General features: G+C 41.1%; 1 protein-coding gene across 1 annotated transcript; it reads right to left on the reverse strand.

Annotated features, from left to right (window-relative positions):
• Positions 1 to 1,795: 1,795 nt before the first annotated feature.
• Positions 1,796 to 3,530, reverse strand: LOC148099944 (collagen alpha-1(XII) chain-like). Its single transcript, XM_087849732.1, has 3 exons — positions 3,422 to 3,530; positions 2,124 to 2,269; positions 1,796 to 1,978 (listed from the first exon to the last, which is right to left on the reverse strand). Exons 1-3 carry the CDS (start codon positions 3,528 to 3,530, stop codon positions 1,796 to 1,798), a joined length of 438 nt encoding a protein of 145 aa, XP_087705858.1.
• Between the last annotated feature and the right edge of the window lie 12,353 nt (positions 3,531 to 15,883).

Here is a 15,883-nt window from a genome sequence, read left to right on the forward strand (position 1 = left end):
TGGGTCTAATTTCGAATCTGCATTAATGAAACAGCTCTGTGATACCTATGGTATAACTAAAAGCCGCACGACACCTTACCACCCTGCAGGGAATGGTAGTGTAGAACGTTTCAATCAGACCCTATTAAACATGCTTCGCTCACTAGAATCCGTAAGACAGAGTCAGTGGGTAGGAAATCTGCCAGAACTCGTCCATGCTTATAACAATACTATCCATAGTTCCACAGGTTATGCGCCTGCCTATTTGATGTTTGGTCGACACTTGAGACTTCCCGTGGACGTGGCATTAGGCGTGGCCCCCCAGCAGGCGAGGCAGGATGTAAGTGAGTGGGTGTGTTCTCATCAACAGAAACTCTCCCTAGCTTACCGTTTGGCTGGGCAGAGGATGTATAGTGCGGCCTCCCAACAAAAAAACCAGTATGAGAAGAGAGGTTGTACCCTCCCATTGTTGCCCGGGGAGAGAGTCTGGGTACGGGATCGAAACAGACAGGGCAGAGGAAAACTGTGTTCCTGGTGGTCTCCTGAGCCGTATGTGGTGCTGGAACAGGTGGGAGATACGGGCTTAGTGTATAAGGCCAAACCAGAAAAGGGGGGTAATATACAAACTTTACATAGGAATGCCTTAAAAGTGTGCATTGCTCCTCAACCAGACTTTACCCCTCCTACGGAGGAGCCGACCACAGGCCCTTCGGATTTCCCAGTGCCAGTGTTTTATGGGTTTTTACCCCCTACTGACTGTGTGTCATCTCACCAGCGTGACTCAGGTATGTCCTTTAGGCGGTCCACTAGGACCACGCGTGGGATTCCACCAGAGCGTTATAGGGAGATGGAGCATTAGCAGGGACTGCTAATATTTCAGTGTGGGGGGATGTCATCCAGGGGAAGACGGATGTTATTTTACTTTGCTGTGTTTTAATGTGAAGTGTGCTTATTTATTTTTTTATATTGCATGTTTTGTATCTTGTGGAGTGTTTTTATTTATGCCGCATGTTTTGCTTGCATCAGTCAACTCGTCCTGGAGAGACTCCGCCCTTTTCCCCCTTTTTATTAATTTGACACACCTGAGAGGAACGGCAGTAGTAATTTACAGAGTGCGCAGGGACACATAAGGCTGGAGCTTGGCGTCAAGAGAGAGGAGGATCCAGCGCCGGCAACGATAGACGCAGAGCGAGCGGGTCGATTGCTGCAGCAACACGAGGCCAGAGTACGCGTCTGTAGAGAATTGGAGGCGACGAGACGGGCCGGTGCCGAGTGACAGCTACAAAGAAGCGGCGGGCGGAGTTGAGAGCTCTGCCCACCCGGGGTAAGTCTCTGGACTTTCCCCTTTTAACGATTGAAAGCTGCCTGGAAGAATAGTAACTGCCGCTGCCTCCCTCTTTTAGCGCACCGGGGCGCAGAACGTGGGAAGGAAGGCGAGGACGCCGCCGGGTTCCCCTCCTGCACCACTCCGCTGGATTTTTAACTTTTTAGTGACTCTTATATCGTGGCGGACGCCACCGGATTTTTAATGTTGTGTTTTATTGATTTTTTATTGTGTTGTCCCCTGGCCAGGGTTGTTTTAATACATTTTACACTTTTAACTATTTAAATATAATAAATTATATTTCAATTATACAGTTTTAAAGTTGTGTGCTTTCCCTTGGCGGCTCCACTGCTCTGTCCGTTTTGGAGAAAGGTTTCCCCTCCTTTAAACGAACACTGAAAAACATCACCTTCCCTCCGTTACATATGCATGTCCTCCTGTAAGGGTAAAGTAATGGGACATTTGCACTTTTTGCATGTAAGCCTGTTGGTCTTAACTGGAAGTTGCACTTGAGCTGTCTTGGCATCTTTCCTTCTTTGACTCACCAGTTTTGCCCTGAGCTGAATCGCTGCCTCCTTCTCTGTTGTGGTACTCAGCGGTGACTAACATGCTGTAACGTGTATCTGGCTGCAATGACTCCAGCATCACCTGCTTCTCTCCACCAGGGACCAGCACCTGCAGACAACAAACAACACTATCATCCCAACACAGTCAGAACTCATTTAAAGTTTTGGGACTTATGGAATTTCTGGAATTCTGACACATGACAGCCGGCTGAAGGCCAGAAGAGGTGAAGATGTAATGACTACGACCCACTCACAGTGTGATCCTGGCTATCAGCTCCAGTTAAAGCCATGTAGGACATGTGATACTGGAGGACATGAGCATTGGGAGGTACCCAGCTGATCACCATGCTGACGGCAGTCTCATCAGAAACCGTGAGGCTGGTTGGGCCTCCACCAGACACTGCAGCAACACCATAGAAGAGATAAAGTACCACAGCTAATGACACTTAACCCTCACTTTGTTCCTTTAAAGGAGGAAATTATTTTGGCAGCAGAGCAAAGTGTTTTTATAGAAAATAAATGTAAAGTATAACAGAGAATTTGATACTTTGATTTGATACTTTAACCTCACTACATTTATTTCATAGCTCAGAGTTCTAGTTATTCAAAGATGAGAATTTAGATGTGAAATTTAACCTTTAAGTGACTAGTACTTTGACAACTGCCATCAATTACACAATGAAGTTCATTTACGTACAGGTTATTGTATTAGTAATGCTATATTGTACATAGAGACAGAATACGACATGAAGGGCTACTGACCACAGAAAAGTAAAAGATAACTGGGCCTAAAGACTAACGGGAGAGAAACAAGCTTTCTGTGATTCTATTTGTGTTTTTGTGGTAATCTTGGATATCTTAGGTTGTCTCATTACTGTCATATATGTCCTATCATTAAAACACTGGCTTCTAACAACTAACAGTGTCTCAAAAATAATTTAATAAATAAACAAATAATATGGATGCATGACTCAAATGCATGACTTTTAACTTGTGTATTTTTTAGGCTGAACACTGCTGCTAATGTGACTTAGCACATTAGCATTGACTGTCTGAGAAATTAGTTACCCTAAGGTCAGAAGGAGGAGGCACCTTCACTAGAAGAAAAGAATAATGTGTACGGGAATTTTTTCAAAATGAGAAAGCTACATTTTGACATCTTTCATTATTAATAACATTTACAGTACTGTGCAAAAGTCGTGAGCCACACGCTGAAGTATTTCTTTGGACATTATCTGGTTTTTCCACTCCTTTTTACTGCAGTTCTTGTACCTGACCATTTTCTGAGTAATGTTTTTGTTTGTTTGTTTTTTGTTTGTGTAAACACTTTGCACTGACCATTATTGGACAACTAAAAAGCACCTAAGTCGAGGAATGTGTGTGCACATAACAGAAAACTTGGGAAAGAACCAATTTTAAATCTTTAAGCACTTTGTTACTAGCAGCCTGTCACAAAAACACATTTTGTATAGTGGTTTTTTTTTTTTTTATCTTGTGAATAAAATGTATACAAATGTGTGTGATTAATCACAATGTGTTAGTGTGTAATCACCCTGAGACATGCATGCCTGTCTGCTAGCATCAGATCTAAAGCCATTTCTGATTTGGAGATGCAGCCTGCAGATTCTGTCCAGATTATCCCAGCTCTCGTCACTAAACATCCAGTCTTCACTTATCAAATGTGTAAAATTCAAGGCTGGTCCTTAAAAGCTCCCAACAACGCAAAAACTGCAAAGCCACACAAGTCCCAGCGTTTCCCACCGCAGCAGCTGTGAAAAGAAAGTGGAGAAAGGATGAATGAGTCTGTGCTTATCGCTCTCCGCTCTCCCCCAAGCTGGCGTTGTTCTTGGTAGCCATGACAATGGAGATAGTCCCAGCTTTATAAATAAAGGCCCCAACACCCCAAAAAAGAAAAACACATCGGGATTCCCTGCGCAGACCAGGAATCCCACTAGCAGACCGAAGCTACAGAGAGGATTTGGAGTGATTGAGTGAGAATCGAACTGGTGCCTGTCTGTGCTTCAACCTGCCAGGGGCGGGCAAGTGCTCTGCGCCACCTGCCGGCCGTAGAACGAGTGAAAAATAAAAAGAAAAAAAACCACAGGGAAACATAGGAAATAATGTTTTGTGAGGCAATGACTTGTTGGCACAAGAAGAGTGGTCCTTGGTAGCCATGACAACAAGGAGGTCTGTTTGTTTGTGGCAGGTAAAAGAAAAAAAAGAAACAAAACCAAAAAGTCAGGGGAAGCCCAGGCTGAACAAGGTTCATCCCTTTGAGTTTTTACTCCAAGATCACCTGCCTGGACCTCCCCCTAGCAGGTGAACATACACAGCCAGGTGAGCCGAGGGCTCGAACCCGGGCCTGTATGTTACTAACCTGCTAGCCCGCCACATGTCGCCACATGACGGGCTGTGAGAACGGGAAAAATTCTTCTATTTAAAGAACACTACGTGCACATCGCGTGACCAGCCTTTTCCATTAGTTGGAGACCACACATTTTTGCACTCAAATACTCACCAAATTTTACACACTCACACCTGGGTTTTTTTGCCTGCACACCACTTATTTCTCAACAACCACTCCTTTTTCATCTCTGTTATCTTGCCTTTATTACATATTTATTACATCCTCTTAGCTAGCATCAATGACTGGACAAAAGAGCAGTGTTGCCAACTTATCGACTTTGTCGCTATATTTAGTGAGTTTTCAGACCCCCTAGCGACTTTTTTTCTAAAAAAAAGTCGCTAAAAAAGACGTGAAAGCTCATATCGCTTTTACTCTCAACAAGCAGCGGGTGCTGTAACGCAGTCAGTTCTTCTTTTACTCTTTTACTCTTATGCTGTTTTGTGGATCACAAGGTTTAAAACTACTTATAAACACACACACACAAAGTAACTCCACCAGAGTGCCTATTTCGGGTCACTTTTGCCGGTCCAAGCCCGGGTAAAGGAGCAAGGTTGGAATTGTGACATTAAAAAAACAATAATTGCTAAAATAAATTTAATTTGTAGTTCTAAATAAATTCTAAATGCATTTAGGATGTTTTTTACTCACTTTATGTCTCTTCCACGATGTTATTTCTCTCTCCAACAACATAGATTACAATTACATTAGCATGACCAATTATGCAAATTAGGTGATGACGTCATTTAGCGACTTCTAGCGACTTTTAGGACAGCCAATAGCGATTTTCCTTACTGAGGAGTTGGCAACACTGCAAAAGAGCAACACAGTGCTTTTCTCATCATTTCTTTAGTCGCGCTCAAGTCATTCGCCTCTACGGTTTAGCTAAACCAACTTTACAAAACAAGTTTCCCCGAAGAGCCCACTTCTCATCTTAGCTGCCTAGATTTCAGGACCTAGCTAAGGACAGTGGCCACAAACACATTTAACTTACCGAAAAATAGCTGCGGGGCCTCAGTCTGTCTGTGGGGCATAGCTGGACTGGCCATCGGGCATACTGGGTATTTGCCGGGTGGGCCGATGGTAATTTTTCGTTTTAAATGGGCCGATGTTTTGTTGTTGTTGTCTTTTTTTCTTAACCGTGTAAACAGTGAAAGGTGGCGGATTGGACAGATGCTGGCAGACGTGTAAAAATAACTCAATTGTTTGGTAGTGGCTGTGGTGGAGCTTTCACAGCTTCAGTAAAATTAGCAAGTGGTGGAAGCCAGCAGGTGGATGGGGGAAAGGGGAGGCGGAGGTGGAGAGACCCAAGGCGGCCGCGGGTCCGACTGTCAGGTGAAATGAGCTTCAGGTAAGAAGTTATGACCTGCAGTCTATCTGGGTCAAACCAAGTTTAGGTGTAGTTTATTTTCGTTGTGCTAACTTTTTACAGTCAGTTACAATAACTGGTACTGTGTACTAGCTAGCATGATGGAGTTTCTATACAGCTGGGTGGGTGCTATATGTTACTGGTGAACTTTATTTTATTCATATGGTTAGTTAGTAGAGTTGCCTACCATCCTGTAAAAAACGGAATCCTCTGGTATTCAGAGTTAATATTACATGTTTCGTATTGAGCTGAAAATACACGGATTTGTCCCATACTTCAGCTACAATTAAAAAAAAGACAAAAAGCTGGAGTTATTCTGTGTCTTTACGCTGTCAGCTGCCTCTTCTTCTCTCATTCTCCCCCCTCCCTCTCCTGCTGCTACTTCAATCATGAAACTGATCAATGATCAGCTGATCAGCGTTTCTGCCGCAAGTCCCGTCTTTCTTGCTTGTTTATCTCCCGCTTTGCGCCAGAAAGAGGAAACTAGCGGAGGTCGTGTTAAACAGCAGAAGCGCCTTTAAACTTGATAAGCTGTTGTTAGAATTGATTTAATATTACTTTCTAGTATCAGCTGATGTTTGTTGGAGCCATAAAAGCTGCTGGTTATCTGGTGAGAGGGAAACATAAAAAGGCCAGGTAGAGCATTAACAGGGAAAGGGGGGCACAAAGAAATACTTTTCTTTTTTATTCTCATTTAAAATTTCTAGCTTTTAATAAATAATTATCCAAATCTTACAACCAAAGTTTTCATCTGATGTCAAATGTATAGAAATTCATTATTGTACATAGTAAGTTTTTTTCAGGGTCCCAACATAATTTCTTCAGAAGAAAGTACTGTACATGATGCCAGTATTTTCCCACATTTTCTAGATACTGTACTAGTACTTTGTGTAAAATGCCATCAAAAAGTCAGTTAAGTTTTATTCTTTCTCACCTGTCTTTCTGTCTCCTTTCACTTTTAAAAGGTTGCCATCCATTCATTCACTTCCGCTTATCCTTTCCAGGGTCGCGGGGGGCGCTGGAGCCTATCCCAGCTATCATAGAGCGAGAGGCAGGGTACACCCTGGACAGGTCGCCAGTCTGTCGCAGGGCCAACACACAGGAACAAACAACCATTCGCACTCACACCTAGTGACAATTTGGATTATCCAATTAACCTATCCCCACAAGCTGCATGTCTTTGGACGGTGGGAGGAAGCCGGAGTACCCGGAGAGAACCCACGCAAACACGGGGAGAACATGCAAACTCCACACAGAAAGACCCCGGCCTGATGTTGGAATTGAAGTCAGGAGCTTCTTGCTGTGCGGCAACAGTGCTAACCACCGTGCTGCCACGGTGGCAAAGATTGCCATGTTAGAAAAAATATTTTGCCCTGCCATGCTGTTTATTGATGTGGTAAATAAATAGTTTATGAAAATATCACTAAATCTGTCATTTATTATTTTTAATATTCAGTAATGGTCATGTCTCACCTCTAGTCTTCTCTGTCTTAATTTCAGGTTTCCACCATATGTTGTAGATCGTTCAGGAAGTTAACTCAAGCAGTCTTTGGGTTTCGGCTAAGTACTGTTTAGAATAGCAGAATAGGGAGGATGGTGTAGGTTTAAGTTTATTAGATTGATACATATGTACCAACAAGACAGTGTACATCACTGTCACAACGACGTTTGTTTTCATTCAAAGGCTTTATGGAACTTTGACAGGAGGGCCACGCCCGATTTCCTCTGTCATCCACGTCATACTTAGATCCTCCTCAATCTGTGTACATACGCCGCCTCTAAACCCCCGATAGTGCCAGTGTCAGTTAGTGAGTCAGTAAAATACTGACTCACTAACAGGGTTAGTCTGTTCTGGGATGAGTGTGGTAGTTAACCCTCATTTAACACATCCCTCTCTGCTCCTCTAGCTCGCTCTATCTCACTGAGAATCAGAAAGCCTTGACATTTACTGCTATTAACTTTACACTCTTGTTGTAAAGACGCAAAGAAAACACAGTGAAAAGGTTAGAAGGACGTAAGGAAAAAGAATGAATGAATGGTTTAATAGAAGGAAAGAAGTTAAAGGGACTACATATTCAAAGGTCTTATTTCTGATACTACCCCATGAAAATATTTGCTCTGTGTGCCGTGCTGCAGCTGCTACATTTGGCTTCGGATTCACTTTTTGGCGCCTACGCCTCTCGAGATGTGTTAATGCAGAAAGGTATTGAAAAACTCTGGTCAACCAACCAGCAGTCTGTCTGCTGTGTCGTATGAAATGCGTGGAAGGAGAGGTACCAACTGTCTGTTACATATAGATGAAAAATAAAGCTCTGACGTGACCTCGGGTCAGCCAGCCTGACGGTCAGAGAAACAGAAACGTGTTGGATTGTGGATCTCTGAGCTGCACATCAAAGATGCACCTATGCACAGATCAAGTCTCAAATCTACCTCATATACATCTGTGTGTGTTTTTCTGTTGATGCCTTTCAAACAAAACTAGCCATGATATTTTCCACCTCAGACAATTAATATCAGTTAACCCCGCCCCCTTTCAGATTTGTTCACCAAAAGAAAAGAAAAAAAAGAAACGTCATTAACGCTGTTTATTATTTGTCAGACCGGTTTCATTTTCATACTTTGTAAATATCTATGTTGTATGGAGCTTGAACTAAAATGTAAATATGTTTACTGTATTTGTAATAATTATAATCCATTCGCTGTACAGCATAGATGTGTCATGCAGATATCCTAATTCTGTGTATGGTAATCTTGCACCATTGAACTGTTAGTGAATGAGGCAACAATAAAAGTGGGAAACGTGCATTAGCAGATCAAGTGCTGCCTGCTTATTTCCTGCTTTATTTGAGCTTCTGCTGTAGTTTATTATGTGCTTTTAGCCCCAAGAAACCACCCTTTTACTGTGGCGCACGATAAGATCTTCTGATGTTTGGTGTCATCTTCCTGTGATCTCCTGTGAACAGGTGGATTAATTCATTCCAAGTTTATGTATGTAGCACCAAATCACAGCAGGGGCTGAACATTGTAAAGACTCTAGAATAATTATGGAGGCACAACATTTAAAGCTCCCATCCTTCCATCCCACAGACCTAAAAGTTAGTTATATGATAAACAGCCCCGTGTTTGTTTACTTGATTTGTAAAATGCAAAGTGGTGACTTTTTCTCTTCAAGTACGTCCTCATATGGAGACAGTTTTTTTAATAGGCCAAAACAAGTCATTGTTTACAAAAATGTACATTTTATTGGGCAAAATGAGGTAAACAGTGAAGAAAAGTATAAGAAAACAGAGCATAGGATCTCCGGAGACTGTGGCAACTAGAATTATTGTATACATGTGTGTGTATTAAGGACTGACACAGACAAAGAATGAATCAGACAATGAAGCAATGTCCTTTTTAAATGTTTATTTATAAACAAGATAAAACCATTCAAGTATTGAGTCATGAATAAAACATCAACCTCTGATCTGCTAATTGGGAAACAGAGGATGTCAGTGTATTTTTCAGTGCTAGTCCAAATTGAGTGAGATGACTTTACATTTGAATAGACTGGATTACAAGTTATATTTGGTTTTAATTGAATGAGTTCAATTTGATTTAAATCAAGCCAATTCACAACATATAAACTTGAAATATATGGTAAGATTGTGAAAAGATTTTACCTTATTACCTTTATGTTCAGCGTTATTTGAATTGCACAGTAATGCCTGCATATAGCGTGTCAGCAAAAACAAAGTGTCTGCTCAAGTTTAGACAAACACCCACATGTATTGTTTTAACCCACTACAAGATCGTTAATCAACTTGTTCCTCTTCGTCTTGCAAGCTTACATCCTGTGCAGCCTCATATGCAAACAGCAGATAAGAAGTTGTTTTTTCCTAACTTGTACTCCACCCATGAGTGTTACGTGAGAGGGCAGTATATAATAAACTCTGAGTGAATGCCTGGCGCGCTTTCCTGCATAGGATTCGCCCATGTACATGAATTAACTCTGGGCCCGTGATTCTTTGCTTTCCAGAGGTTTTTCTCCTTTCATTTCTTGGTCCTCCGAGTCGGAGTTGGAAAAAGCAACTCGATTGTTGTGACTCCAAACCAGAGATCTACGCTGTATCCTGTCGTCATTGGGACCCCGCACTGAGGTTTTTTTGACACCCTCCTCTATGGAAGGAGTGGCCGGTGTTCTTATCAGTGGTCCATGACGCTGGGATCCAGTGAAAGACCTCAAGCATAGACGGAGAGATCTTGGAAGGTAAAGAATCCACTCAATCACACTCGCGTAAAATGAAAGGGTTGACAGTCTAATCCACTGTACGGATTTCTAAAAATACGTGTAATAAGGAGCTCATAGGACTAATCCGCTGAAAGGATTGTAAAGTAAAACACGTTAAAGGTCTCACCCGCCGTAAGGGTTTAGGAGTGATCCGCCGTAAGGATCTGCGCGACTGTGTATAAATGTTTGTGTGTCGGAAGTAAGTTAACTTTTTTGACAGCACATTAAGTTGCTGAACTACTTCCTTTGTTACTGTCTTTTTATTTAATCAGCCCACCAAACTCACTGCTGATGAGCAGTGGCTAGAGAAAAAATGTCCAGGCGCCGGACAAATTAGTGTTTATACATGGAGATCAAAGTAGTTTAAAGAAGTTTAAAAAGGGTTGGAAACAGACCCGACTGAATAATGAAAAATAAACGAACGGCAAAATTAAATTACAACTTATCTTTAATGTATTCATACTAATAATAGCAAGGATAATAACCTGTAAACTGGTGTTAATGATGAAATAATATTAATATGAAGAGGTACCTCAGTCAGTCATGATGCGAGGTAGATAATTGTTGAAAGTAATCTGCATTAAGCTTAGGGTTGCTCAAATTCAGTACAATGACATATGAAGTAAAATAGGTAAATATTTGAACTAATTAAGTGCATAGAGGCACTTGACCTGCTTGAAAACTTGTCATCCTGGATGAGACTTTGCTGAGATATAGAGCAGACCTATAATAACAACTAATATGCTGAACCCTGTATGAAACAGCTGAAAACTACATGACGGAGAAGCTGAATTGAATATGAAAGTGCAAGTCTTTGCCACTGTGGGGCAAAGCACGCAACCACTGTGTGAGGTTACGTTTTGGTTTTTTCTGAGCTGATGAGCAAGCTACACATTATTAGATCAGAAGCTGGCTGAGAACTCTTCAAAGAGAGGGAAATAGAACTGTGATAACTGTGATAACTGGAATGTGCAGAGTTTCCTGAGCAGTTTTCCTGCATCTTGACTCATGTGTGTAGAGCGTTCATAGCATCATGTTTTTGTTTATTTGTTTTGGAGGGTTGAAAAATAGTTAAATAAACTTGTGATCATATTTATGGATCACGATAGCACATACCATTGGCCAAAAGATTTATTTACGGAGATGAAAAAAGTGAGTGTTAATGTGTCTGACGTCACAGTGTTTTTGTGCGCTGTGTAAAAATAATTGCCTCTGATTGTGAGAGCGGTGATTCTGCAGGTCACCAGCTATTAAAAAAAAAAAAAAAAAAAAAAAGAGTAAAAAAGAGACAAAGTTTACATTGTAGATGAAAAATAATCATAGGAAAAAGGTTTTGTGTTGATCAGCCAAGAACAACTACAATCTCATTTTCTGCTTTTAAGAAAGGACAATTCACAAAAACAGAGAGAGAGAGTTGTGTGTGTTGGTTAAGCAGTGATAATAATAATGAACATGTTTTAGTTTGTCACTTTCAGGTGACAAGCAGACCTGAATCAATTTTCCACATGCAGCGGTCGGAAGAAAGTTATAGTTTAACATCATTAGAAACATTCAGGCCAAGTTTCTGGCTAACTTATTTACAGCACCATGTGTCTCTTAAACTCACAAGTGAGCTCTCACTCCTCCCTGAAGACAAGGAATGCAGCTCCAAAGAGCAATGACATGGCAGATAAAGAGACAGCAGCAAAGTCCTGGGCAAAGAGTCCCAGCAAGCAGCAGCAGTGTGGACAAACAGCATCAGAGAAGAAGAGCAAACCCATCATCCTGCCTGATTGGATGAATGGCACTGTGTTCCCAACAAGCTGCAAATTCACTGTGCATGTGAAAAGAACGTTTGAGGAGAACTGAGGAGACTGTTGGAGTTTGACATTTGCCACCTTTGGAGAAAATGGCAAGAAGAGACAGTGAAACACAGGACGAAGCTGAAGGAGAACTGCCTGCTATTGGACTGTTGAAGTGGGAGAGGACAACAGAGTGAGAGGAGTGGTGAGAACACATAGGAATTTTGTTGTTTAATCTGGGAAATCAAAATTTGGGTTAGCAAACCTGGGAAAAGAAAACTGACTGCTTAAGTGGGAAAATTGTGAAGGAGTCTGAAACACTGCAAAAAGAAACATACAAAATCACACACACACAAGCAGAACATGCATTAACCCTACTAACACTTCCAAATACAAGAGAGCTCATGAAGATTAGACAACATCTTAAGCATGTGAGTCTGTTTACTATCTTGTCCAAGTCACTTAGTGTGATGCAAAGATCAATGGACTCATAGCACATTAGTTACAAAATGATTAAATAATAGCAGAGAAATGTGTAGGACAGGCAGCTTTAAGAACATGTTCTGCTGGATATGCAGCTCCACAGACATGCATTAAACCTGCCTAATAACACAAACACCCATGCAATGAAGATCAGCTTGTTATCTCTCATCAGTGTTAAAATAGGATAAATTTAACAGACACTTGTTATCAAATGCTGAATTTATCCAAAAATAAAAAAAATTGACTCTCTAGGTTGCAGGACAACAGTTTAACTTTTGTGGGAAAAAAGATTCTGGTTTGACCAACCAGTAATCAGACAATAAATTTAGTTGTTAATACAGTAAATTGGGAGATGTTTTCTGCTTGTTTGATGCAGCACAAGTAATTTACTGTATGAGGGAAATTCTATTTTTGTGATTACATTTTGAACATGCATTTCTGTTGTCCTGTCATCTTAGTGGGTTAATAGCTGATATGCAAATTAGTTGATCGTTCTTAGATTGAGGAAAGGTGACTGAATCTTAGCACGAGTGAATGAGATGTGTTGGAGTTTGTTAGAGTGGAGACTCTAAAACACTGAGTTTCCTGTTTTGATGTGTGAGTGTATCCTGTACTTAGATACACAACTCTGAATACGTCAGAATAAACTTCTTTTGTGAAGTGCATGACAACATGTCACATGTTTTATGATGACAGGAAAAAAGGAAAACTGAATAAAATGGGTGTGTGTGGCCTAAATGAGTGAGAAGCACAGATCTGGGGATTAAACTCATAGCTAATAACATATTAGGCTTATGTTGTGTGTTGTGCAGCTGATGGTTGGTTCGGAGTGAATCTAGCTGATGATTTTTCTTTTGTTGTGAAGTTGAGCCTGCCAATTAGTATGATAGTATGATAAACCATGGTAATGGTATGATTTACCCTCCTGAGATGAGGAGCTTGTGTCATGACGTAACAAGGCCTTTTTATTTTGATACTTTTACAGTGCACTGAAAGTTTTGTTCGATAATCTCTCTCAGCAGATCTGCACGATTAGAAGCGCTATACGATACGTCGTCAAGAAAATTGTTACAAGTGAGTTTCTCCACATTAAAATGGGCTCAGGAGAAAGCCACTTATTTGGGACGATTAGAAAATGAGAGTCCCTGCCTAAAAAGGATTCAGCGAGGTAATCCGATCTAAAATTCTTCTTTTTTCTTTTGAAATGACGTCATTTTGCTGAGGGTGGAAATCAAATGCGGCGATAGTTTCCACTATCAGCAAAGAAAGAATGGATGAATGAATGAATAAATGGAAATAAAAACAAACTGACTGACTGATAAAAGCTGACAAGACTTGACCACGACTCAAAGTTAACCTCCACCTAGACAGGCCAAAAGGGTGGATGAATTTATGTGTTTCTTTTTACAGGAGCAGAAAGATCCGAGGTTGCATACCGATTTAACTTTTAAATGCCACTTTCTGTGTTTGTGAATCTACCAGGGGTGTGTTATTCATGGGTTTGTGTTGTTCACAGAGATTACTGTGAGAAAGAGTGTATACACCTGCGCAGCGCTAACATTTATATTTCTTTTCTACAGCATTACAATTCTTCTTGTGATTTGATCATGTGATTTATACCAGAACAACTAGTTAATGTTTTTCTACTACAAGATTTCTGGGTTTATGTGTGAAGAAACTGTGTTTATAGGTTATGAGTGGTGATGCTGTTACACTGTGTTTTGGGGAAAATGTGAAGGTTATTTTGATTTCACTTCCAGATCTTGTTTTTCAGGCCATGATGGTGTGTATGCAGGCTCCTGGCGGAGCCAGTTTTTAAGCAAACTTAATATGCAAACACACTAACATCTTTTATTGCAGGATTATAGGTCCGAAGTGGTGCTGCTCCAGAGGGGGAGATGCCCTGATGTTGCCTGGGACATGATCTAGCTAACCTTTTTCTTTAAGACAGGAATCTGGTTTTGATGAGTTGACTCATGGGAGTGTCCATGCGTCAAGAGGAGGGGCCCAGGATTAACATGAAACAATGAATTAACATTAAACTATATTTTATATGATTTTTGCAGCGATTTGTGTGATTAACAGTTCATTCAACGGGCATCAAACCTATGCAAGTGGTGCATCCATGTTCAGATGAGGCTTTGATGGCCTATAAGTGAAGTTCACTGAACTAAAGAATGTGGTTTGATGATTGTTGACATGCTCTCCAAATAGAAGTTTTTCCTCTTAGCAAGGAAATATAGGTGCAGCAGTCATCTCCTGAGAAATCTTCAGAGGCCTGGTGAGAAGCAAGAACCATTCCAGGCATAGCTGACAGCCCAGGCAGTGGTTGAGGTCAAAGGTCGAGCTGATTGGGGCCCATCATGAGATTGGACTTTGGAGCCGCAGCAAGGACCACGAAGCTGCGTTGGAATGAGAACTGTGCCAAGGGGGATTTCCAGAGGCCAACAGAGGAGATTTTGGACAACAGACGGGCACCTGAAGGATGAGGGGAGCGTGCCAAGCTCCATCGACAGCGCAGGGGGAGTCCGAGGATGACATCATGATTCTGTGAAAAGCACAGGAACCAGAAGCTATGGTGGTGATGACAGCAGTTTCCTATGAACATCACCTAATGCTGTGTCACTGTACTGTGCATACGATGACACTCTGAAGACTGCTGGGATCATAACAGCAGTAAGATAACTGGACCCACCACCCTTTCCACAGAGGGGTTTTTTCTGCAGTAGAAGAGTCATAAGTATTCCTATCACAGGACAGAAAGTTCTCCACGCCCTTTCCCCATGGATAGGGACTGGAAAACATGCTCTCGGAAGTGAGACACTGGACTATAGATTCGGCTTGTTCCTCAATGCATCCTGCAAGGTCAACGAGGGACATAACCAAGAAATGGACGCTCTCTGAATTGCTGTAATGCAATATCGTGTAGCACTGGACATGATCCTGGCTGAGAAAGGAGGATTGTGTGTCTTATTCAACACCATGTGCTGCACCTACATACCAGATAATGTACATTCTTTAAACATGGCTTCAGATTCTAAAGAGACTGTTGATCGGCGTTGGAGTTTTCCTGGTTTTATTTTACTTTATTATATTTTATTTTATTTTGCTTTTCTTTACTTGTGTTATACCTTGTTTAAAGGCTGTAATTTCACAGATGATAAGTTTATCACTCACAACATACGCAGATGTACCACAAACTGATGAAGATTATGAAGACTTCTTTCCCTATTTGTTAAATGAAGATGAAGTGCAACTAATTATGTAGTAACTGAAAATGTGAAAGACAAGTAGTTACTTACTGATGACTATGATGTAGACTCTGATACAAGTGTCTAAGTTGCCCATAAAAACCAGCAAATGCATTTTATGATAAACTAACTGAAAATACATGTTGTAAGAATTTATGTCCTGATAAATGATATGCGTTTTGCCGTACAATTCAAATTGCTAAACACAGGCTGGAATGTGAAAAGATTTTACCTTATTACCTTTATGTTCAGCTATATTTGAATTGCACAGTAATGCCTGTATATAGCGTGTCAGCAAAAACAAAGTGTCTGCTCAAGTTTAGACAAACACCCACATGTATTGTTCTAACCCACTACAAGATCGTTAATCAACTTGTTCCTCTTCGTCTTGCAAGCTTGCATCCTGTGCAGCCTCGTATGCAAGCAGCAGATAAGAAGTTGTTTTTTCCTAACTTG

The sequence above is a fragment of the Neolamprologus brichardi genome, chromosome 13 (genome assembly GCF_056152115.1).
Source record: "Neolamprologus brichardi isolate AB-2024 chromosome 13, ASM5615211v1, whole genome shotgun sequence".
Classification (NCBI taxonomy): domain Eukaryota; kingdom Metazoa; phylum Chordata; class Actinopteri; order Cichliformes; family Cichlidae; genus Neolamprologus; species Neolamprologus brichardi.

What these genes read in the sequence shown, in the direction of transcription:
- LOC148099944 (XM_087849732.1), bottom strand. Translation starts at nt 3,530, where the DNA reads ATGTTTAGTGACGAGAGCTGGGATAATCTGGACAGAATCTGCAGGCTG. An exon ending in ACAGGCATGCATGTCTCAGG is followed by an intron (nt 2,270 to 3,421) that starts GTGATTACACAC and finishes GTGTTGCTGCAG; the next exon opens with TGTCTGGTGGAGGCCCAACC. An exon ending in CTGATAGCCAGGATCACACT is followed by an intron (nt 1,979 to 2,123) that starts GTGAGTGGGTCG and finishes TGTTGTCTGCAG; the next exon opens with GTGCTGGTCCCTGGTGGAGA.